The following is a 23,997-nucleotide window of genomic DNA, read 5'->3' as shown; positions in this document are numbered from 1 at the left end:
ATATATTTCCATGTGAACGCAATAAGTATGCTAAAAACCTGATGTTGTGGTACTTTGGTCAATTGAGATACATAATTGTTTATTTCAATTTTCAATGGGGAACAACAGTGTTTGAAAAGGATTAATGCACTTATGTGAGAAGAAATGGAGCACATAGTTCCTAACAAATTGTCATAGCCAGAATTAAACAAATTTTTCACCGCAGCATATTTTCGATTTAGCACTGTACATCTCGTGCTCGTGTTGATCTCGTTCTTGCATACATTTACGGACACAATTTAGGCCACCTTGCATTTTCAGTATTAAAAGCCTTTATTATTTGTTTTAGACTCCCCCCTTTCCCATGGCTTTAAAATATTAATTTTCAATTTTTAAATGGGGGGTCAGGGATTCAGTTTCAAGAGCCGGCGAAAATATGTATTATTATTATTAGTAGGGTGGCTTACTTCACAACTCATCATCACTGCGACTATTTATTAAGCCTTTTAAGCTGCGTTACAAATACTTTTTACATTTTTTTAAATTTTTACATTATATCTCTTAATTCAGCGTGCCTCTTGGCATACGCCTACTCCAGATCTTTCTAGTACGCTCTATCAAGAGCTACTGTTCTCCAACATGATCCTGCAGCTAGCTTCAGCTCATCCTCCCAACTTTGATGTTGACGCCCATTTTTACGTTTTCCATCACGTGGGTGCGGCTATTATTCAACACTACTTACAGTTCGGTGCCAAGGCCAGTGTTAAAGAACTGAAGGATTGTTAGAGGACTGTACCACTGGTTGAGATCTGTTTTCCCAGAAGTTTCTTACGTTAGCGTTGGGTAAGGAGGTGCAGAGAACTTTGATCCGCCTCGTGGCAGAATCTACACTCTTGTTTTCTAGCTGCCCAAGATTTTACATGTTCTTTCAAGTTTCCTGTTAAGTTTCTAGTCAGTATCTCTTCATTAAGGGTCGTATTCCAGAACTCTACTCAATGCTTAAGTCAGGACTTGAGCAGGCTTGAGTATGATTTCAAGTACTGGAAATACGACCCTAATGGCAAGGACTTGAGTATGATTTTCAGTGCTCACTGCAATACTCAAGTCCTGACTTGAGTATTGAGTAGAGTTCTGGAATACGACCCTAAGAGCCTTAATCTTTTGTATCCGCACGTTGTTGTTATAAATTTGAATTTGTCAAAAAGGGAAAATTTGACAATAATTTAATTTTTTAGATATTTAAATATAAAAATGTGAGGTAGGTCGAATTATGTGCTCGGAAAATACACATTTGAATAGGTGGATAGATATGACGATCTTAGAGAAAGTTCGCTTTCGAAGTCTGAGCGAGATCGTACGACTTCGTTGCGACATAAATGTCTGATGCTATTGTATTAATTAATTATGCAAAATTCCGCGTAAATTGCCCACAAGTAAGCGTTCACCTAGAATATCAAATCTCAATTTGTTTCAAAGTTACCTACAAAATCAGGTGCGACATGAAACTATGCATAGTATAGTGTGTTAGTGAGGCTAGCTGCTCTTTGTGAGATATCAGTATTTGATTAATTCAGTACCATTCATGTGATTTGTTAGTTTAAGTAAGAGGATATTTTTATTGATTTGTTCAGTGAGAAATAAACTAGCTCCAAGTATATTGTGTTTATTTTTCTATACGGATATAAAACATGCACTAAAATAGTATAAAATAGTATAGCTAAATACTAAAAACTATTTATTTACAGTCAAATTGACCTAACCCAAATACACAACTAAGTGGTATTAGCCTTACACACACGTGATAGATGATCATAAACAACTGTTACAGTTAGATTTTTTATTAACTGGACATTACCTTAGAGGATGGAATAAGGACACTCCAAGCAGCTTTGTGATTCTTTTAACTTATTTCATGACCTTTGATTGAAGTTGTTGAGTAAAATATTAGTAAGATAATAGGTGTCGCGCAAACATGTGTTGGATATCCATTCTCTAAGGTCGGATACAAGTAACTGGCAACTAGAGGCAATATTCTATTTCCATAAAATTAATATGAAATCGACAAAGTCGCCTTTTGCGGCGACCAGAGACAGCCAAAGCAATTTCTTCTTTTTACTTATTGGCGGTGCTGTTTTTACACAAATTTGCAAACATAAAACACAGTAACAACAGTTTCAACTTTCAAGCCATACATAAGGATCTATGATGGTACAACATTAAATCCGCCATTTGTGGTGGACATTTTTGGTTTAGATAGCGACATTTATTCTGTAGATAAGGCAGCACTTTTCCTTTATTTTTTCCATCTTCTAAGGTTGGATACAAGTAACTGGCAACTAGAGGCAATATTCTATTTCCATAACATTAATATGAAATCGACACAGTCGCCTTTTGCAACCAGACAGCCAAAGCAATTTCTTCTTTTTACTCATTGGCAGTGCCATTTTTAGGATTTCGTCAGCGTCAAGTTAGTAAAAATAATATATAAAAATTACGATGAACGACACCAATGTCATCCACCGTAAAAATAATTTAGCACAGATATAGGGCCAAATTAATTTTTTTTTCTATTTAAAATAATGTTGCCTTGTTTTTGGAGTGATGTAATTTGTTCAGTTCTTAATGAATGAATGAAAATTAGCAAAAAAGAAATGCTAAACTGAGCGAGTTCTAAAATTGATCTCTTAGACATTTTTATTTCATCAAAAACTGAATACAATAAATGCCAGTTTTGTCCAGGTAATTAAAAATCTGACTGTAGATGACAACCAATTCATTTTTTCATTTGCTTTTTTGCATCTTGTATTTCTTCTCTCATGTTAGACTGGAACTTTTTCAAGAAATCCATTATGAGCTTTATTTTCCTAGGGCCCAAACTGTTAACTTTATCTTTGCTTTTATATAACATGGCGACAGTCAGTTGTGCTGCACGTCTCACAGGATATGATTCTGCAATCTTCCGCACTAGCTCCTCGTTATTAGCCAGGTACCTCAACAAGGCGCGCAGTGGCATTTCTCACTCACTTGAATGATGTTTCAAATGAGCACATGTTCCGATACTTTTGCAAAAGTTCACGCTTCAAACGCAGCTGAGTGTGGAGTATTTCAAACTGTTTCAATTGATCCTGTTTGTTAAATTCAATGCCTGGAAGTCGCCTTATCTGTAAGGCGCAATTTTGTTACATAAGATATGTAAAGAGCGGGTTATATAAACAAACATGTGTATGGACATTTAAATATTGCTAAGTACCTGAGAACGAGCGACGTCGAACTTTTTTTGCAATTCCAGAACCTTTTGACTGCAATCCTGCGATTCCCTTGCCTTGGCCGAATTGTCGTGATAATCTCTTTCTACGCTGAAAATACAAAGTAAAAAATGAAAATAAGTTTATTATGCGCACATAACAAAAATGAAATGACAACTACCAGCTAAAAATAAATACTACAGAAAATACCTTCGTATGATTTCGTATACAATAGGCAAGAAGTCTACATCTACGTCCTGCACTGATAACGGACTGAAATTATTCTGCTCAGAATGATCTGTGTTGTTTTCCATCATAGGAATGATATTTAATGAAAAACTGAACACGAATTATTGTAAAAAACTTGCCTTTCGAAACATACAGTGCAAATTGATTGAATTGGTACACAGGCAATATAATTTGAGGTTATATGCACATACAGAAAAAAAAATGATATCAATAAATGTCAAATAATCATAGACTACAGAACAATTTGCGTGTATTCAATCATTCTATAAACATTCAAGTTGGCATTATGTTTTAGTAGTGTAATATGTTTTCCAGGAAAGAGATAGTTATTGATTTCTCTTATAGTGCTATTCTTTTCTATAAATGAACCTGTATCAAAAATATAATTTAGGTTGATGGCCAAGTTAATTCATTTATTTGTTTTGTTGTAGTTTTAAAATGGCCTCATAGCCAATGCTCAATAAATTAAAAAAATATATTGTGTGCAAGCTATGGTCCAAGCTGCCAAAACAGAAAAAAAAATCATTATAGATGAGTGTTTTCCTTGTGCAATGTTTTTATTAATAATTTATTGCTTTTAAATGCTTAAAATACCATCAGAATGGATGAAGTAGCGAAATTAGAACATCTTTCGCTGGTATCAAAAGTTTGTACGGAGTTGGACAACCACTTAGGCTTAAATGACAAGGATTTAGGTACGTCAATTTATTCATACATTCACCAATTGCCTTGCGATGATCACTCTTCTACTGTATCATTATGCTTAATGACATCGTAAGAGGTGTTAATTAAAATCTCTTATTTACAGCTGAATTCATCATAGACTTGGCAGATAAAAATCCTGCCTTCGACGCATTTAAAAAAGCTCTCCTTGAAAATGGGGCAGAGTTCTCAGACTCCTTTATGACAAATCTGCTTCGTATCATACAGCATATGAAACCTGTTAACAATGCTGCACAAAACAATGACACTGAACCGAATAACCAGAATTCGTTGGTTAACAAATTCCCTGGGCTTGCTATTCCTAATAAAAAACCAGTATTTTCTTCTGATGATGAAAGCGATGACGATAAAGATGAGAACAAGAGAATCACATCAAAAGAGATATTTAAGGAGGAATCAAAAGTGAAAACCCCCTCAGATAATATTGTTGACCAAGCTATGGCTGAGTTGGAAGCTCTAGCTCCCTCCAACTCGGGACCTAGCAAGACTGAAACCAAAATAGAAAAGAAAGATGAGAAAAAACGAGACAGAAGTAGTAGTAGAGATAGAAAAGACACTAGAACCAAGAGAAGAGAATCTTCTAGAGATAGAAGAAGTAGGCGAAGTAGGAGTAGAGAAAAAAGGAGTAGGAGTAGAGATAGAGATAAGAGAAGACGATCTAGAAGTCGCCATCGCCATAGATCTAGGTCTAAAGACCGACGCAGGTCGAGAGACCGTCATAGATCCCGCTCAAGAGGAAGGAGGTCCCGGTCAAGAGGGAAAAAGAGATCTCGTTCAAAAGATCGGGAGGTAAAGTACGATTATGGAAAAAGGGAGAGAAAACGAAGTCCTGAGGTGGAGATGAGTGATGATCCAGAGCCTGGCAAGGTGAGTGGAAACATTCTTAGTTTGGCTCAACTGTATTTTACCATCGCACAAGTTGAGAGTTGAAATTAATATGGTGAATAGATTACATAGTTAGCAGTCTAATCCTAAAATATTAGCTTTTAGGAAACTCGTAGTTTTGATAATAAAAATTATTGAAATATTCGAAAATAAATGATAGGAAACAGGTTTTGTAGGTTAGGAAAGTACAGCATTTGGATGTTGCAGTATTTTTTTTGAAATAACGCAAAAAAATAAACATTTTCGTAAAAAAATTAATGAAACGCCGCGCGCGCGGTCCATAACAGTTGCGGTACCACTCAGACCTTTAAATCGGAAAGATCTGAAGGGCACTGCCAATGCGCCCGTCACCCTGAGATTGTGTTGACAAGTCCCATGTACCTGTAATTTCACCAGCTCCCTTACCCTTCAAAACCGGAATACAGTAATGCTGAATACGGAATTACTGCTTGGTAGCAGAAATAGATAACGTGACAGAAATAGATAACATGGCAGTACTTCCTAGACAATTTCTTTCACAAGGAGCTCTACTGTTACTAAGTGTGTGCTATCTACACACATCAAAAATGTTTAGGGATCGAGGTATTTCTTTAAAATATTTGGTTATAAATATATTTATTATATTATTTACTTTTTCATTTATTTTGTTCTAAATTATAAAATTGTCTAAAAAAACCATTAGTGTTAAAAAAAATATTTAGAAATTAATTAAACATTTTTAAGTAATAAGTAATAAAATTTAAGTAAATAAAAAATCAATTAAGTAATTTGCAAATTAGTGCTTGATCCCTAGACACTTTTGTTGTATCTGTATCGTCATGATTTATCTTCTATTTTATATTATGTATCTTATGTATTTGTTTACAAGCCTCTTCTCATGAGTTTCTTATACAAAAGTAGCTGGTGCTTATACAGATGTAAAACAATTTATTTGACTATTTTCAAGTAGATTTGATTAATAGTATAATGAAGTAACAAACATCTTAGCCTGCATTTCGACAGGTCCATGTGCATGACTACTTATTCTCAGGACACAGTACATTATGTTCGTTCTTCTTCGCTGTGGATGTCAGATCAACTGTTGTTCGATTTTATATTTCCGAAGCGTAATAAGATATGTAAATTCTCAAAACACCTTTACATAGCCTTACTTTGAATAACGAAATTATTCTCGTAACATGCCTATTCTCTTTTCGCTATAGAAACACATGGGACTCTGTTCTTCAGATGAGATGATTTAATCTTTTTTAATTTTCACATTATATGTAGGACTAAAAGCCTTTATAGTTATACATATAATATTTATATTCAGTATATGAAATAAGTTTAAAAAACTACTAATCGCAATTGGAAGTTTTTTTACTTATTTCATGACCTTTCTTTCGAAATATCGTCAATAATGAATATAGTTAATAATACACTATACAAATACATTATGTAATTTTATAAAATATTTCTTGATACACTAGAGCAGCTAGAGTTTATAACAAACTCCTGCATTTATTTTTTATATAAAGAGTCAACTTTCATAATTTCTGAATAATGCTTAAATGGAGTTGTTGTGATTGAAGGTAGAAATTTAAAAAAATCTTATTTCATTTTTACTATTACAGATCTACAACGGTCGCGTAGCGAACATCGTTCCGTTTGGCTGTTTTGTCCAAATAGAAGGTGTCCGCAAGAGGTGGGAGGGCCTTGTGCACATTTCACAGCTTAGGGCCGAAGGACGAGTTACCAATGTCTCTGATGTCGTTAACCGTGGAGACAGAGTCAAGGTAAGTGTTATTTTGAGGAGAATGGTGCCCCAACATTATAACAGTCAAAAATATGTATATTTTTTAGTTTTTTACAATATCAAGTGACGGGACGAACAGGACGTGCGCCTGATGGTAAGCTACACGTCTGTCCATAACAGTTGCAATGCCACCGATTACGAAAGTACATAGTTCGTTCGGGCATTCGACATTCGATCGTTCAGGCAGGCTCCACTCGGTTGTGGTTTTATGTTCCCCTGCCGCCGCTACCTTTGTGTTGTTCAGGATATCGTTGTTTCAAATATTTTCTAATTTTATGTAAAAAAATTGACTAGTTAGGGATCGACCGCGTTTCCATCGTTCTGTTCCGCCTTGGGTGACAATGTTAACGTTTGTACCCCAGGGGGCCCTGCCCAGAATAAATTCAAAACCAAAAGATATTGTATGATTACCAACTTTGCCAGTTGTAAAGCTTGGCAATATTTTGTTAGGCAACAAGTTATTAGTACAAATAAAAGAGGTTTGACTTATGCATCGTCTTCCAATCTCTTTGTCTATGAAGCTTTAAAAGAAAGCAAATTTACCTAAATTGTTCTACTCAGCACGTTTATCACGTTTTGTTGTAATTTATTACATTGAAGAAAAAAACCTAGGATAATTAATTTAATCTACGTTTCTGTCTTTATTGCAGGTGAAAGTTATATCTGTGACAGGCCAAAAAGTCTCTCTTACCATGAAAGATGTCTGCCAGGAGACAGGCAAAGATCTGAATCCAACATCTCATGCTCATTTGGAGGTACGTTCCTAATTTTAATATCTTTTTATCAATATAAAAAAACCAATCGCCAATGGCGAGTTAGATTATCTTAAAAAGGAAATGTTTGTTTCAATTGTTCTATGGTATTATAGAAAAAACAAATGATCAAATTTTACACAAATATTAGGTAAGTATTTATAAGAAAACATTGTGAATTACAATTGTTATACTGTATTTGAACAATTTTATGGTACAAAGAAATTTCTTAATTCTTGGAGCAAGAAACGAAACGTAAGAAATGTCACTTGCTTCCTTCACCATGTATGCATATTTGTAAATGTTTGAAACTTACTGATGTTAATAACAGGCCGAACGCGAAGGGCGTAATCCCGATCGGCCAGCACCGGCGGCCACAGTGCTGGCTGGGCTGCAGGGTGGCCTCGACCCCGACGAGGACTCCAGCCGTAAGCGCGTCACAAGAATCTCCAGCCCAGAGCGGTGGGAGATTAAGCAGGTAACCATTGAAAGGTTTTCGTGTACACTGTTTACCTGAATACATAAAGCAGGGTGGCTGACTCCGCAATTTCGTATAGTTTGAGGTTTAATAAAGAATTGTTTTTATATTTTTAACCGACTTTAAAAATAGGAGGAGGTTCTCAATTCGACTGTGTTTTTCTGTATGTATGTTAGGCGATAACTCGACCATTTGTGAACCGATTTTAATGATTCTTTTTTTGTTGGAAAGAGGGTAGCTCAGAAATGATCACTTTTCAATTTGAAGAAAATATTCCACCTCGAAGGGTAGTAAACTAGGGGATGAACGACTTTTGAGGTCGGTTTTTTTAGTACTTTGTACTGAGGTTAGGTTATTCCATAATGCGACACTTCCATCCAAATAAATTGAGTCTACTTTAGGACAGCAGATTTCTAGATTGTGGAAAGCATCATCTGCAGATTATATAAATTCTTTAAAAGTTTTTATTGAATGTCGCTATGATTTACTACCAAGATATTTTTTTTCTAGTGTTCGATCTTTGTTATTAATAATTATAACAAACTAGTGGAGCTTTTAACAAACTAATAATTCTTCTTCTTTTAAATGTTATGGCCCCATCGAAGTAATCGATGATTTCGCCAATGTCGAGTTGAGGACCGCACGCGTTTCAACTTAAAAATTGACCGGTGAATTCGACAACATACACTGAGAGGAGAATCTACAACACATCTTTCTAATGTGTGTCTACAACGACAGAGAACCTACACATATTACAGAAACAAACTTTTTTTAAATAAATTTACATAGCACATGCACAAAGGGAAAAATGGACTAACGTTAGGAGGAAGTTGATGAATATCATGTTAGTAAAACATCGTGATATTCAATAAAAAATTTCAAAATTACAATGACTAAAGCGACATCTCTAGTCACCGATGGTAGCTGTAAAGGTACCTACCTCTCTGAGTGAAGAAATAAATTTCTCACAGATGGCGCTACGGCATACAAAGTCGTTAAAAAATCAGAAACAAAGATCTGCAACAAGCACATAGAAAAATTCGTAAGGTCCGCTGATTCATTCCGTGGCTTAGTTGGCAAAGCGGCACTGACACGGTCTGCTAGAACGTCGGTTCGAATCCGGCCGGATCGAAGGAATTTTTTCTAAGTGTTCAATATAAATAAATATGTAAATTGTTTTATTGATACATGGGTTGTTTATATTCCAGATGATATCATCAGGGGTAATAGACAAGAGCGAGTTGCCAGACTTCGACGAAGAGACCGGTCTTCTACCAAAAGACGAAGATGGAGAAGCTGATATAGAAATAGAACTTGTAGAAGAAGAACCGCCGTTCCTTCAAGGTCACGGCAGGGCGTTACATGATCTGTCGCCGGTGAGGATTGTGAAGAATCCAGACGGGTCTCTGGCACAAGCTGCTATGATGCAATCTGCCCTTGCGAAAGAGAGACGGGAACAGAAAATGATACAGAGGGAGCAGGAGATGGAAAGTTTACCTACAGGTACGCCTACAGAGTCACATACACACTTTAGGCAACTATACTCCTTAATACACTATGACTTCGGTGGCCTCGCTGCATTAGGGATTCCCAGATTCGGTTCCTAGTAGGACCAATTTGGAAAATAACTTTTTCACCTCACTAGCTCGGAAAGGCTTCTGCGTGCAAAAGCGTTTAGTAAGGCTCAACTCACACTGGCGAAGAGTCGAAGCGTCTCGTGTCGCGTCCTGTTTTTCAGCTACAACGCATGGCGACGCGCGAAACCGCTCGCCTTTAACCAAGCGTCGACGCGCGATTCCATATTTGCGTAACACAAATTTGTACCTTATTAATGGGAAAATAGAGATGAATATGCTATAGACGAAAAACATGACGCGTCTCGACGCCTTCGACTCTGCGTCAGTGTGAGTTGAGTCTTGAAGGTTTTTGAAATTAGAAATTAACAGTGGACTGTGGTGTACCTAATTTTTTCTTTCGATGAAAAAATCTTCCATTATTTATTTCCATCCTCTAAGTTTGAAACTGACTTGTAATAGTTCAACTGTTTCTTTCTTTCATCTACCATTTTCCTCGCTATAGTGAGGTGAAAACTTGTGTGTCTCACTCGGCAGCAAAGTTGTTTTGCGTTTTGTGCCTTGAAACCCTTGCTACGCCCAGGAATCTATTTTTGAACCACGAGGAAAGCAAGTGAATCTTAGGGTCGTATTCTAGAACTCTACTCAATGCTCAAGTTAGGATTTGAGTATGGTTTAAAGCACTTGATATCATACTCAAGTCCCTGCCATTAGGGTCGTATTTCCAGGGCTTGTGTTTCAATTGCAATCCTGACTTGAGCATTGAGTAGAGTTCTAGAATACGACCCTTAGCTTCCTTCGCTTGCTCTAGTTTCAATACAAGCACTCACGTCAAGCAACAACTTTGCAGCCTTGCAAATTATGTTAGGTGAGTGTTCTTATAGTGCACCGGAGTAAAATCTGCACTCTAGTAGTCATAGTACAGGGATGAGACCCGGTTATTTTAGTGGTTGTCTGCCTCATTATTATTATAGTATATAGTCACATGAGCTGAATACTTTTGTTGTTGTGACTACACCCTTAGTGTCTTTTGTCTTAGCCAATTTAGTATATCACACCTAATTTACAACCATGTGCTTATGTTACATCAAATCATCGAGTATATAACCAGAACTAGAGACCATATAAGACCCATCCATCCATGGCAACTCATCAGGCAAATGGGCCTTGTATCACTTTTAAATATCAATTCTAGTTTGCACTGAAATCATAAATTAGAAAACTGAAATAGTAGTACAGTGCCAATGACTGACCTGTGTGTACGTCTCCGTATATTCCAAAAATATTCTGTATTTATTGTAATAAAGATAATATCTCTAACAATGGGGGCTGTTCCATTCGGTGGTGCGAGAAAAACAGCAAAACATCTAATTAAAAAATTAACGGAATCACAATTAATCGGTAATTAAATATTAAATATGTAATTTTGCGATTTTCGTCCATTACAGGAAAGCACAAGTTAAACTGGTCGAATAGAAGTGAAACAATTGACGGCACCCGTCAATTGTTTTAAATTGGGCCAATCGGAGCGCAGTTGTCACAGTAATGATTTGTCAAAATAGTTTTCAAACAAATTAAATGACATTTCGTCTCATTTCGTTTCGTGTCGTCTCGTTATTTCCGGTTATATACTAGATGCATCAAATTAACCGCTTTTACAGAAATTAAATTTTATTTGTTATTAACAATGAATTTATTTCACATTATAGGTTTAAATAAGAATTGGATAGATCCATTACCAGAGTCCGATGGTAGAGCTCTAGCAGCCAATATGAGGGGGACTGGCATCACTCCACAGGACCTGCCAGAGTGGAAGAAACATGTGATTGGTGGGAAGAAGTCATCGTTTGGCAAGAAGACTAATTTGTCACTGCTGGAGCAAAGGCAATCGCTACCTATTTATAAGTTGAGGGATGAATTAACCAAGGTACGTGATAATTTATTTGCTATGCGTTTTTTATTGGACTTAAGGTCATCTCACATTGGGCAAAAGTCGCTTGCTGCATTTGCAGCTAACACTCAATGTGCAAACTGTTTCTAGCTGTAATATGTTTTTTTGTGGAGATGAAAATACTTTTATCCTCCTAAGGCCTTGTGTACATCAAAATGTACATATGTGAAGTGATTCAGACCCAAACAATATAATTTTTATGATGAAATAAACGACCAGTGTACATTATAATGAAAATGTCGCGTTCAAATTTAACTCCATGCATTTTATAGGGTAACCTATCACAAAATCGATTTTTTTTCCGAAATAACGTTTGTTCGAATTTTCGTTACACCGAAAACCGAATTATAACGAAACCGTTGTTCTTTTGAGATATGTTAGACGTTTATCGCAAAGACACGATTACGTTAGGTTTAAAAGAAAAAACATTTTCCTCTAAAAATTATTTTCGAGGTTTTGAAAATTCGAGCAAAAGTAAATTTCTGGAAAATGTCGTTTCGGACTACTGATAAATAACCATTTTAGAGGGTATCCAGAAAATTAGGTTTTGCATACAAAACTGAGGGTATACTTGCTTGGGTCTGAAGCATATATTTAGTACATTTGAATGTACATTGGGCCTTTAGCGCTTTTCCCATTGTAGTTTGCTGGATTTAGGGAGGTTATTATTATTAGTTGTGGAACTCCGTAGGCGGTGGCTGACAACCAGATCTTGATAGTGATCGGCGAGACGGGGTCGGGCAAGACGACGCAGATCACACAGTACCTGGCGGAGTGCGGGCTGACGGCGCGCGGCAAGATCGCGTGCACGCAGCCGCGCCGCGTCGCCGCCATGTCCGTGGCCAAGCGCGTGGCCGAGGAATTCGGCTGCCGCCTGGGCCAGGAGGTGGGCTACACCATCCGCTTCGAAGACTGCACCAGTCCGGAGACCGTCATCAAGTAACTTCTTTGCCTTTTCTCTAGTTCTAGCTCTAGCTTGCCACCTACTTGACCAATTGTATACATTTCTTGACATTTTAGAAGTGATAATTATTATTGATAATTATCATAATAATTACTACGATAACTATTATGATAATTGTCATGATAACTATATGATAATTGGTATAATAATTATCTTGATAAATATACTTGATAATTTGTTATAATATTTAAAAAATGAACTTCGTGTCATGTGTTTATCTCACAGATTTATCCAAAAGTATCTAATGTCAATCTGGAATAAGTCATAAACCAAATCGTTTACCTGAAAATTTTTCTTCATATTTATAAGTGTTTAGTTTTCTGACTGTTTGTCATTTTTAGTCAATAATAATTAAAGAGACAAAACTATGAATTAGAATGAAACACACACAAACAATCCACACATTTACCTGCTAAAGTAATTACCTACCATACTTGTGAATGATATAATCTTAAGAATACAATTTGTTGAACCAAGAGGTAGAGACCAGGAGTCCTAAGATACAGGATTTATTATGTATTTACGCTCTGTTCCCGTACTTGAAAAAAAAAATTGTGGGTAAAAAATATATATCTGATAATTATCATGATAAATATCAGGGAAAATAAACATCTTAATAACAACACACCCTGCAGTTGAGCCACCGAGATCTTGTCTCTAACAAACTTTAAAAAAGATTTTCTATGTGTAAACGTCATGCATTTATTGCTTAAGTTAATGATCCGCTTACATGATTAAGCTTCACTATGAGTTAAGCGACACGCGTATCCATAACAGTTGCAATGCCACCACGCCTGTCACCCTGGGACATAAAATTGACAAGCCCCATATGTCTGCAACTTCACCAACACCCTTACCCTTCAAAATCGGAACACAGTAATGGACACATTCTATTTATATTTTTTATAATATCAAGTGACGGGACGAACAGTCGTGCGCCTAATGGTAAGCTACACGCCTGTCCATAACAGTTGCAGTGCCACTCAGAGCTTCGCAAAGATCTGAGAACACTGCCACTGCCCCCGTGACCCTGAGACATAAGTTGACAAGTCCCATGTGCCTATAATTTCACCAGCACCCTTCAAAACTGGAACACAATAATGCTGACATCACTGCTTGGCGGCAGTAAAATTAAATTCTATTTCTCCCAAAAAGCTACCATCGCTGTGTATTAACAAGTTTGTGTTTCCAGGTACATGACAGACGGTATGTTACTCCGCGAATGCCTCATGGACCTCGATCTCAAATCCTACTCCGTCATTATGTTAGACGAAGCTCACGAGCGAACGATTCACACTGACGTCCTATTCGGCCTATTAAAACAAGCGGTTCAAAAACGGCCAGAATTAAAACTCATTGTAACCTCAGCTACGTTAGACGCTGTAAAATTCTCGCAATATTTCTTCGAAGCGCCAATCTTCACCATACCAGGCAGAACGTTCCCTGTCGAGGTCTTGTACACGAAAGAACCAGAAACCGACTACCTTGACGCGTCACTTATAACATGTATGCAGATACATCTACGTGAACCACCGGGGGATATTCTACTCTTCTTAACTGGGCAAGAAGAAATCGATACGGCATGTGAGATACTGTATGAACGGATGAAATCCCTAGGCCCTGACGTACCGGAGTTGATAATACTACCTGTGTATTCCGCATTGCCTTCCGAGATGCAAACGCGAATTTTCGAACCAGCCCCACCGGGATCCCGGAAAGTTGTGATCGCAACTAATATTGCTGAAACTTCGCTGACCATTGATGGTATTTACTACGTGGTTGATCCTGGATTTGTGAAGCAGAAGGTGTACAATTCGAAGACTGGCATGGACTCGCTTGTTGTTACGCCTATTTCACAGGTATGTTTGTTTTTTTTAGAAATGGGAGTATTTTATCGGATCTAAATCTCAGAAACTGCCTCCGTGGCCGAACGGTTACCATGCCGGACTGCCAGGCAGAGGTCCCAGGTTTGATTCCCGGGCCTGGAGATATATTTGTATAGCCTACGTTTATTTCTCTCGTGAGTTTGGATGTAATTTGTGGTTGTCTATGTGTGTGTCCATGGCACCCGCAACACAGGGTTTCTCAGGTTCAGTGGTTGTGGAATAGTGTAGTAAAAAAGACAAACATGTTTTAATTGAGCATTGCTCGTCTTTGCTTATACCTTTTACTTGTTCACTAAGGTTTACTAATAAGTTAAATGTATTTTTATTTTATAATTTGTATAAGATTGTTTGTTCCCCAATAAAAAGAAAAAAAAACACTACAGGCGCGTAGCTTACGATAGCGCGCACGACTTGTCTGTCCTGTCACTTATAAAAAAAAGGACTATTCGTGGGCTTTACGCGCCAAAACAGCCTTAGTTTTTAAATTTTTATTAAATTGATATTCAATTATATTTTTTCTGTGAAATTACTCCATTAGTTTGTTATAATTATTAATACAAAGATCGAACACTCAGAAAAAATCCCTTCGATCTGTCTTAGTTTCGTTTTTCAAACCATGGATAGGCGTTTTTGAGATAGGCCGCGACTTTACAAACAATAATGCTCCAGATCTATTATCTGGTTTCAAAATAGGGAATTAGCTATAATATAAGTACTAAAACAACGGAATTCACTCCAGGGCACTATCCAGAACCGTCCAAGTCATTAGGCCATCGAGGTCGTAAAAGAACCATCTACATATATTATATTGACAAGAGTGTTCTTATCTTACAGGCAGCGGCAAAGCAGCGCGCTGGTCGTGCCGGACGGACGGGTCCGGGCAAGTGCTACCGACTGTACACGGAACGCGCATATCGTGACGAAATGCTGCCAACGCCTGTACCTGAGATACAACGCACCAACCTTGCTACAACTGTAAGTATAACATAGCTTATTGACTTCCTACATTTAATATTGGCAGTAAACGTTGAACAATGCTAATGCTGGCGAAACTACATGCACTTGTCAACTTATGTCTCAGGGTGACGGTGCCCCTAAGATCTTTGCGATTAAACGCTCTAAGTGGCACTGCAACCGTTTTATTTACCACCAGACACAAGACTAATTCGTCCCGTCACTTAGATTAAAAAAAAACAATAAATACCGTAGAAGTGCTTAGTGTGCGTGGTACGTGTACCAACAGTACGCGGAGTTCTACATAGTTGAGCTCAGTCCGCCATTTTCGCTTTGTACTTTATGGTCATGTCAATTTCCTCACGCAAAACTTGGAAAATCGCAAAAAATGCTTTATTTTGCATACAGTGCAAAAATGATGGTCTCGAACTTGATCGATATGTCCGCGCCCGCCTCCCCTCAGTCACTATTCAAAATTTGCTAGTTCATCGGAGCAAAGGCTATTGTAAACCGCCGTTGTCGATGGAAATCTATGATTTAACTAAATTTAAAAAATGCTTTACTGCAATATTTGTAAAAACAGAAAAACGTTTATTCCTTAATGAAAATAAACATGTAACGCTCCGTTACAGGCGGACCGAACTTAAGTATGTGGAACTTCTGCATTTAAATACATTTATTTTTGTTACACAATTACAGGCACATGGGACTTGTCAACTTATTATTACAACTTATAACGCAAGGTGACAGGCGCAGTGGCAGTGCCCCTCAGATCTTTGCGATTTGAAGCTCTGAGTGGCACTGCAACTGTTATGGACAGGCGTGTAGCTTAGGATCAGGCGCACGACTTCGTCCCGTCACTTGATATTATAAAAAATAAAATAAAAAATGTAATGTAATGATGTGTTCCAGGTGCTACAGCTGAAAACGATGGGCATCAACGACCTGCTGCACTTCGACTTCATGGACGCGCCACCCGTCGAGTCCCTGATCATGGCACTGGAGCAGCTGCACTCTCTTTCGGCGCTGGACTCCGAGGGTCTACTCACAAGACTCGGCCGTAGGGTAAGATCAGACCATATTATTACAAAAGCGCACAACATCTTCTCAGTCTCAGGTTCAATTCCCAGTCGATTTGATTTGTAAAATAATTTGTTTTAAATTAGTTGTGGGTATTATGAGCAGTGTCCTGTAGTTAATTTCGTAGCTCTGGTACTCATTGCATTGCCAATTTCCTAGTTTGAAACCAATTGCTGTGGTTGTCAAGCACGTTATTATTATTATTATTCATATCGCATGGAAACACATGTACTATGGATTGGAGGGATCAAAAAATCCAGCATAATCGAATGTCCCATAACCGACAACGCATTAGCTTTATAGCCCCAAATTTTAGATTTTCCGATATTCTTGTCGTAATAGGCAGAAGAAAAGTAGAATTCAAAAGTAATTTTACCACCTCAATGGCCCAACGGTTTGCACTGTGGACGCTGGACGAGGAGGTATCGGGTTCGATTCACGTTAGGACCTATTCGGGAAATTAACTTTTCGAATTTGGTTCTGGTCTGGGTGTTCTGGTTAATAAACGAAACTCGTTTTTTTTTCAAATTTAAATTTAATTTCAGAAATTTTAATGACCGTTTTCCAAAATTTTTCATTTTTCTTGATTTTTTCATTTAGTGGCGGTATTGATTTCAAATTGCGTTACAAAAAATGCAAATAGACATTGACTTACAATTATATGGACGTCGGGTCCGCGCTAAAAAGTGTCCGAACTTATAGGGCGTTAAAATCGTATTTATAGGGCGTTAAAATCGTATACAGAGCGTCATTCACGCTATAGTCTTCGTTTGTTCGACTGACAGCGAAGCAAGCAAAATTAGACAGTACTGCGATGACATTACAATTTAAATACAACGTTTTAGCTTTTACATATTCCTTTACATGTCACTACGTTTAAATAGGTTGACTAGGGACATTTTTTTCGTGGTTTTTGTATTAGACCCGTCGTCCATTTATTTGTAAGTCAATGCAAATAGGTTACATATTTCCATTTTTCATTTGAATTTAATATACATAATCAAATCCTCCTGCCGTTATTACAATGTGCATGACTAAAAAATTGATTTCGATACTAATAGACCAACTGTAGTATTAAGAATAAAGAATATTATTAGTAATCATTAGACCGCCGTAACATTAACAATTCTGATATTTTTAACAAAATGTTACGTACGTTAATAATAATAACGTACACCCAAACTCACGAGAGAAATAAATGTAGGCCATACAAATATTTCTCCCGGCCCGGTAATCGAACCTGGCACCTCTGCATGGCAGTCCGGCATGGTAACCGTTCGGGCAAAGAGGCAGTTACACTTACGTACGTTACAGTTACTTTCACAATCTATCGATAAAATTGTCGACAACAAGTACATGACTATTTAAAGTTTTTACGAAAACTGGCTACCCTGCAAGTGTTATTTTACTCCGTCTTAAAAACACATACACTAAAACCATTGCAAGATAAACCTCTACTATTTTTTTTTACAGATGGCGGAATTCCCTCTAGAACCAAATCTATCAAAGATACTAATAATGTCCGTCGCCCTCCAATGTTCTGACGAAATTCTAACCATAGTGTCAATGCTCAGCGTACAAAACGTTTTCTACCGACCAAAAGACAAGCAAGCACTGGCTGACCAGAAAAAGGCCAAGTTCAACCAACCTGAAGGAGACCATTTAACGCTACTGGCAGTATATAACAGCTGGAGGAACAACAAGTTTTCTAACGCGTGGTGCTACGAGAACTTTGTTCAAATTCGAACTTTAAAACGAGCGCAGGATGTCAGGAAGCAATTGCTTGGGATTATGGATAGGTAAGATTAATTTGATATTTATAGTATTAATTGTTTTTCTATACATCACGAGTATATAACCAGAAATAGAGACGAAATAATGACTATACATACATTCCTGGTAACTCATCAGTGATACATCACTTATAAATATCAAAACTCGTTTGTACTGGAATATAGACAGCGCCAACAATTGACCTGTGTGTACGTTTCCGTATATTCCAAAAATATTCTGCATTTATTGTAATATAGATAATATCTCTAACAGGGGCGTGCTGTTTCATTCGGCGGTGTGGAGAAAAACATCTAATTATAAAACAAACGGAACCAATTTTCACCGATAATTAAATATTAAGTATGTAATTTTGCAATTTTCGTCCATTATAGCAAAACTCAAGTTAACTGGTCGATTTGAAGTGAAATAATCGACGACACCCGTCAATTGTTTCTAATTCGGGCTGGCCAATCGGAGCGCAGTTGTCACAGTAATGATATGGCAGAATAGTTTTCACACAAATTAAATGACATTTCGTCTCTATTTCTGGTTATATACTCGATGACAACACTACATACACCAGCACATTTAACTAAAACTAAAAGTGAGAATATAAAGTCATCATCATCAACCCATTTACACGTCCCACCGCTGGGTTCGGGTCTCCTCTCAGGTTTAGCCCATAGTCCGCCATTCTCGCCCAGACTTCACACGTTATCCCACAGTTGTCAACCTTTGACCGAAATTGTCGTCGTGGTAAATTTTAAATTAAAAATTCGCACGTAAATTCCGAACAACTCAAGGTTGCGAAGGAAAGCGATTAGAACCCACGGCCTCTGCTTGAGCGACGGTAGGTCAAACCTACCGCGTCTTATGAGAATATAATTAAGTAAAGTTTATATTTAGGAATTAGCAAATGAAAATCTGTATTAAAAAAAAAAAATTAAACAAAGTGCCTTTTTTTTAGATTTTATGACTCTATGAAATAATTGTTACTATTTAACATAAAAATAATAAAAACGCAACACACCCATAGCCCCGCACTAGGGAAACCCTGTATCGCGGGTGCTATGGACACACAAATGGACAACCACAAATTACACCCTCGCGAGAGAAATAAATGTAGGCTATACACTTCTCCTGGCCTGGGAATCGAACCCAGGACCTCAGCGTGGCAGTTCGGCATGGTAACCGTTCGGCCACCGAGGCAGTTAAGAATCCCGATAGGAATCCACAAGATGGATGTGTGATTTAAATAATTCAGGTATAAAACTTACGAGAGTTCATTCTTAACTTGTCATTACAGCGTGTCACATGTCGATGTCGTACTTTCCCAAACTCGTATCGTATAAAGAGTAATTATTCAGGAGATGGCAAAAATTTGTATTTATTTTAAATTTCTTATCAAGGGTGTTAATTTGGATGGACTTTAAGAGGGAGCAGAGGAAAAATTCCTAATCTTCGATTTGATTTTAGAGGGGTATATCCACTTTAAAGTTAAAAATAAAATATTGTATGAGTAACTACACGATATATTCAAGCATAGACATTAATCAGAAACATAAAACAATAACGTTTCCTCGATACATAAAAATCACGAAATGACCTCTAATTACACATTTTTTCGATTTATCCTCGCAATGCTACAGGTTATTAGGACAAAAATTAGATACGTCATTATATTTATGCATGATCGACAACTGTCACTACGGATTTTTTTTAATCCCTTTAGTTTTAGAGTTATTCCGCTAAAACGAATTTGGTACTTTTAATGGGCAAAATTCAACATCTCCTGTCGCATGTCACGCGAACTTCAGGCATATATTTGTTTCACAAATTTGGGCGGAGGCAACGTCAAAACTTTTTTGGCATGAGAGCTCTTAATAATAGGTAAAAGCCAGTGTTTGAATATGAAGGAAATGTGATGTGAAAACATCCTGTACATATGTATATACGTCCATTTTTGCATTTCAGTAACTATGTGCTTTGAGATACGAATTTGAAAAAATAAGGCGACGATATTTTACTTTATAACTTGTATAATCTTTCTTTTTCATTAAAGTAGGAGTTTTATTATTATTATTTAGAAATTTTATTGTTCCTGATAAAATTTATTATTTTCTAAATTTCCCCAGGCATAAATTAGACGTAGTATCCGCGGGAAAGAACACCGTACGTATCCAGAAGACGATATGTTCTGGGTTCTTCCGTAACGCCGCCAAGAAGGATCCGCAGGAAGGGTATCGCACGCTGGTAGACAGCCAAGTTGTATACATTCATCCTTCGAGTGCGCTCTTCAATCGGCAACCTGAATGGTATGTGTTCTTTGTCCTTCAATTGGCTTATCTTTGATAATTATCACGATAGTAACTTCATGAAAAAGTGATTGGACACGATTGTGCTTTTCACGCTTATGCAGCCTCTAGTTTGCGATATTGACTATTGCTCTGGGGAAATGCTGCTGCAATACGTATTATGCCACTATTTAAAACCCAGAAGAAATGTGTCAGGGCCATGATTGGTGTGGGTCAGCGAATGAGTTATGTGCCTTACTTTAGGAAACTGAAGATATTAACTCTGCCATCCATGATTAACGAGACCTGTGTTTATGTGAAACACAAGGAATATAACCTAACCTCCGGTTAAAAAAACCGACCTCAAAAGTCATTCATCCCCTTAGTTTACTACCCTTAGAAATGGAATATTTCCTTCAAATTTAAATGGGACCACTTCTGAGGTACCCTCTTTCCAACAAAAGAAGAATCATCAAAATCGGTTCACAAATGGCGGAGTTATCGCGTAACATACATACAAAGAAAAAACATACAGACGAATTGAAACCTCCTTTTTTTGAAGTCGGTTAAAAATAAAAATACGGCCCAAACATCGCCCTAATTTGGAATTTTACAGTAGAACGACGTTCATATTAGCACCTAAATTATTTAATAAATTACCGGATGCTGTTAAAGACTTAAATTGTAAAAATTTTTAAATAAAATTGCATAATTTGTTAGTTACTCAATGCTAAATATTGATGATTTTTTACTTGATAACATAAAATAAGAAATTTAACTATTGTGTGTTATATTTATGATTTCCTATTTTCTGTTTATGCTATTGTGTTAATTTAAGTTTAAATGCATGCTACATTAAACGTGAAATAACAATTGTGTAAAATATTCACGTGCCAAGTCTTGGTGAATTGTACGATCTAATAAAATGTACTATAAGACCTGCATTGTTATCTACATTTTTCAGCGAATAATTATCTTGTATCTTGATTAGTGAAATCGAAAATCGATGTTTAAATATTTAACTATGTCATATTTTGATAATAATAGAAACCAACTTATATAATTCATTAATAGTTAATTATTATTATTCAACTTTATTATTATTAGGAAATGAAACTATTTCCGGATTTAAATCTCGTATATTTGTTTTTCAAACAAACCGACGTTTCGGGTCCTTTACAGGTCCCATGGTCACGGTTCACTGAGGTGGTACACTCTTCAACCAGTTATGTCTAATATTGATGCAAACCACCCTATTTTTTCACTATAGTTACAATACTTATTAATTAAATACCTTATTTTTAATTTTACAAAGAAAAACATTCCAATTTACGCTATATTAAGTTTTACAAATTATTTTATTGAATGAATTTTTATTAAGTTCAATTTATAATTTAATATATAAAACATATTAATTAGTACTGCAGTCTTATGTCTGTCGATATTTATTATTATTTTTAACCGACTTCAAAAAAGGAGGAGGTTCTCAATTCGACTGTATGTTTTTTTCGTATGTATGTTACGCGATAACTCCGGTATTTGTGAACCGATTTTCATGATTCTTTGTTTGTTGGAAAGGGGGTACTTCCATAGTGGTCCCATTTCATTTTGAATGAAATCATCCACATCTAAGGGTGGCTGTTCACGCATGAAGATTCATTTTTATAAGTAGCGCCTAAATTTTCTTAGGAGCAATTATTTTAATGGTTGATTTTGCTATTTCTACAATTCAAGGCGTTTTTCTCTCAATATTCTTTGAGTAGTGAGAACAGATTTTTTATTATCTCCAGTGTCAAGTCCTGTATAGTGGCGAATTTAAGGATATTTCAATAAAACATAGCAAATAGACATAATGCCACGTACTTATGAGGTCGGTTTTTTTAGTACTCTGTACTGAGATTATTATTATCATTATACTTTTAGAATTCTTTACATTGTTATAATCAAAAAGTTGGTCCACAGGGTAATATACCACGAGCTAGTGCAAACAACGAAAGAATACATGCGAGAGGTAACAACGATCGATCCGAAATGGCTCGTCGAGTTCGCACCAGCGTTCTTCAAGTTCTCCGACCCCACCAAGCTCTCCAAGTTCAAGAAGAACCAACGCTTGGAGCCGTTATACAACAAGTATGAAGAACCCAATGCTTGGAGAATCTCGCGAGTGCGAAGAAGGAGGAATTAACGTGCAATCGTTGAAGTGTATGGGCATTTGATTAAATTATGTTTTAATATTGTATTTGATTCGTTTTATTTTTTCGTATTTTTATCGACGAACCTCATCGTATGTACGTACATATCTCGATTGGAACGTCCTTAAGGAAGGCGAGATTAAAAGTACCAAGAATGAAGTATGTAACTATAATGTATGTAGTCTGATGCTTGTGGAGCAGCAAACCTCATTCAGGTTTGTTAGGAACCTCTTGAAAAAGACAATGGAAGGGCCATTGACCTATTAACAATGGGAAGGGCCCTAAGTTTCGATTACCAGAAGACGCCAAAAGTCACTTGGTCGTAGTTTCTAAAAAATAGTTTCATTCAATGTGCTACCATCTAGCGGCAATAACTGAAAGACGTTCTCCAAAAAAAGTCGACCATATTGCAGCGGTATAAGATTTAATTACCTTGCTAATAAACTGCCTCTGTGGCCGAACAGTTACCATGCCGGACTGCCACGCAGATGTCCCAGGTTCGATTCCCGGGCCGGGAGAAATACTTGTATTGAAATAGAAATAGAAACCATTTATTGTAACGCCACATTATAAAAAAAAATACAAAAGCAAAGACTAATATAACTAGAACAGAAATAACACAAAGAACAGCGTAAAAACATTTCAACAACAGGTTACATAATACTATACTGACATGTGTGCGTGCGTGGCTGTGGCGTGTACAAAAGGATCCCATTCAGCTAAAGTCACAGGGCTAGGTTGTGACGCTGGTTTTCAATGGGCCCTAGCCGAGTGAGTGATTGCCCACATTTATTTCTCTTGTGAGTTTGGGTGTAATTTGTGGTTGTCTATGTCGCACCCCTCATGGAAGAATGGCATAAGTGGAGTCACGTGAAAAACGTTTATTACTCCAATAAATACAGAAAAATATAACCCACATCTTCTCCAATTTTTGTAACTCTATCGACTAATATAATTTAGATAGAGTCACAAGAATTGGAGAGGATGTTATTTTTGTGTATGACTAATGGAGCAATAAACATTTTTTATTTAACTCCACTTAAGCCATTCTTTCATGAGGGGTGCGATGTGTCCATGGCACCCGCGACACATTGTTTCCCTAGTGCGGGACTGTGTGCGTATGTTGTTTATGACTTATTCTCCCTCTAAGTTTATGACATATACAATCATATCAGATATTGTAAATTTTCTTTATTCGCCGATGATCTTAAGATATATGTATA

At 36.8% G+C, this 23,997-nt stretch overlaps 2 protein-coding genes across 2 annotated transcripts; one reads left to right on the top strand and one right to left on the bottom strand.

The window, feature by feature from the left end:
- Window positions 1-2,867: 2,867 nt before the first annotated feature.
- LOC113237505 (mediator of RNA polymerase II transcription subunit 9) lies at window positions 2,868-3,633 on the bottom strand. Its single transcript, XM_026474004.1, has 3 exons — window positions 3,435-3,633; window positions 3,230-3,335; window positions 2,868-3,140 (listed from the first exon to the last, which is right to left on the bottom strand). The coding sequence occupies exons 1-3, from the start codon at window positions 3,539-3,541 to the stop codon at window positions 3,000-3,002; spliced, it is 354 nt and encodes a 117-aa protein (XP_026329789.1). The 5' UTR covers window positions 3,542-3,633; the 3' UTR covers window positions 2,868-2,999.
- Window positions 3,634-4,074: 441 nt separating this feature from the next.
- Window positions 4,075-22,795, top strand: LOC113237503 (ATP-dependent RNA helicase DHX8). The gene is made up of 14 exons (XM_026474002.1): window positions 4,075-4,168; window positions 4,282-5,063; window positions 6,695-6,856; window positions 7,527-7,631; window positions 7,960-8,106; window positions 9,315-9,609; window positions 11,390-11,607; window positions 12,323-12,570; window positions 13,788-14,454; window positions 15,316-15,456; window positions 16,348-16,500; window positions 17,989-18,314; window positions 20,424-20,603; window positions 22,545-22,795. The coding sequence occupies exons 1-14, from the start codon at window positions 4,075-4,077 to the stop codon at window positions 22,765-22,767; spliced, it is 3,741 nt and encodes a 1,246-aa protein (XP_026329787.1). The 3' UTR covers window positions 22,768-22,795.
- The last annotated feature ends 1,202 nt before the right edge of the window (window positions 22,796-23,997 follow it).

The sequence above is a fragment of the Hyposmocoma kahamanoa genome, unplaced genomic scaffold, assembly GCF_003589595.1.
Source record: "Hyposmocoma kahamanoa isolate Upper Pololo Valley unplaced genomic scaffold, ASM358959v1 93, whole genome shotgun sequence".
Lineage (NCBI taxonomy): Eukaryota > Metazoa > Arthropoda > Insecta > Lepidoptera > Cosmopterigidae > Hyposmocoma > Hyposmocoma kahamanoa.
This window is presented reverse-complemented; position numbering and strand designations above follow the sequence as displayed.

Excerpts from the sequence above, each read along its gene's own strand:
- LOC113237503 (XM_026474002.1), top strand. The coding sequence starts at position 4,075 with ATGGATGAAGTAGCGAAATTAGAACATCTTTCGCTGGTATCAAAAGTT. Across the intron at positions 6,857-7,526 it reads ACCGTGGAGACAGAGTCAAG|GTGAAAGTTATATCTGTGAC; the intron begins GTAAGTGTTATT and ends TCTTTATTGCAG. Across the intron at positions 8,107-9,314 it reads AGCGGTGGGAGATTAAGCAG|ATGATATCATCAGGGGTAAT; the intron begins GTAACCATTGAA and ends TTTATATTCCAG.
- LOC113237505 (XM_026474004.1), bottom strand. The coding sequence starts at position 3,541 with ATGATGGAAAACAACACAGATCATTCTGAGCAGAATAATTTCAGTCCG. Across the intron at positions 3,336-3,434 it reads GTATACGAAATCATACGAAG|CGTAGAAAGAGATTATCACG; the intron begins GTATTTTCTGTA and ends TTGTATTTTCAG. Across the intron at positions 3,141-3,229 it reads TCGACGTCGCTCGTTCTCAG|ATAAGGCGACTTCCAGGCAT; the intron begins GTACTTAGCAAT and ends TGCGCCTTACAG.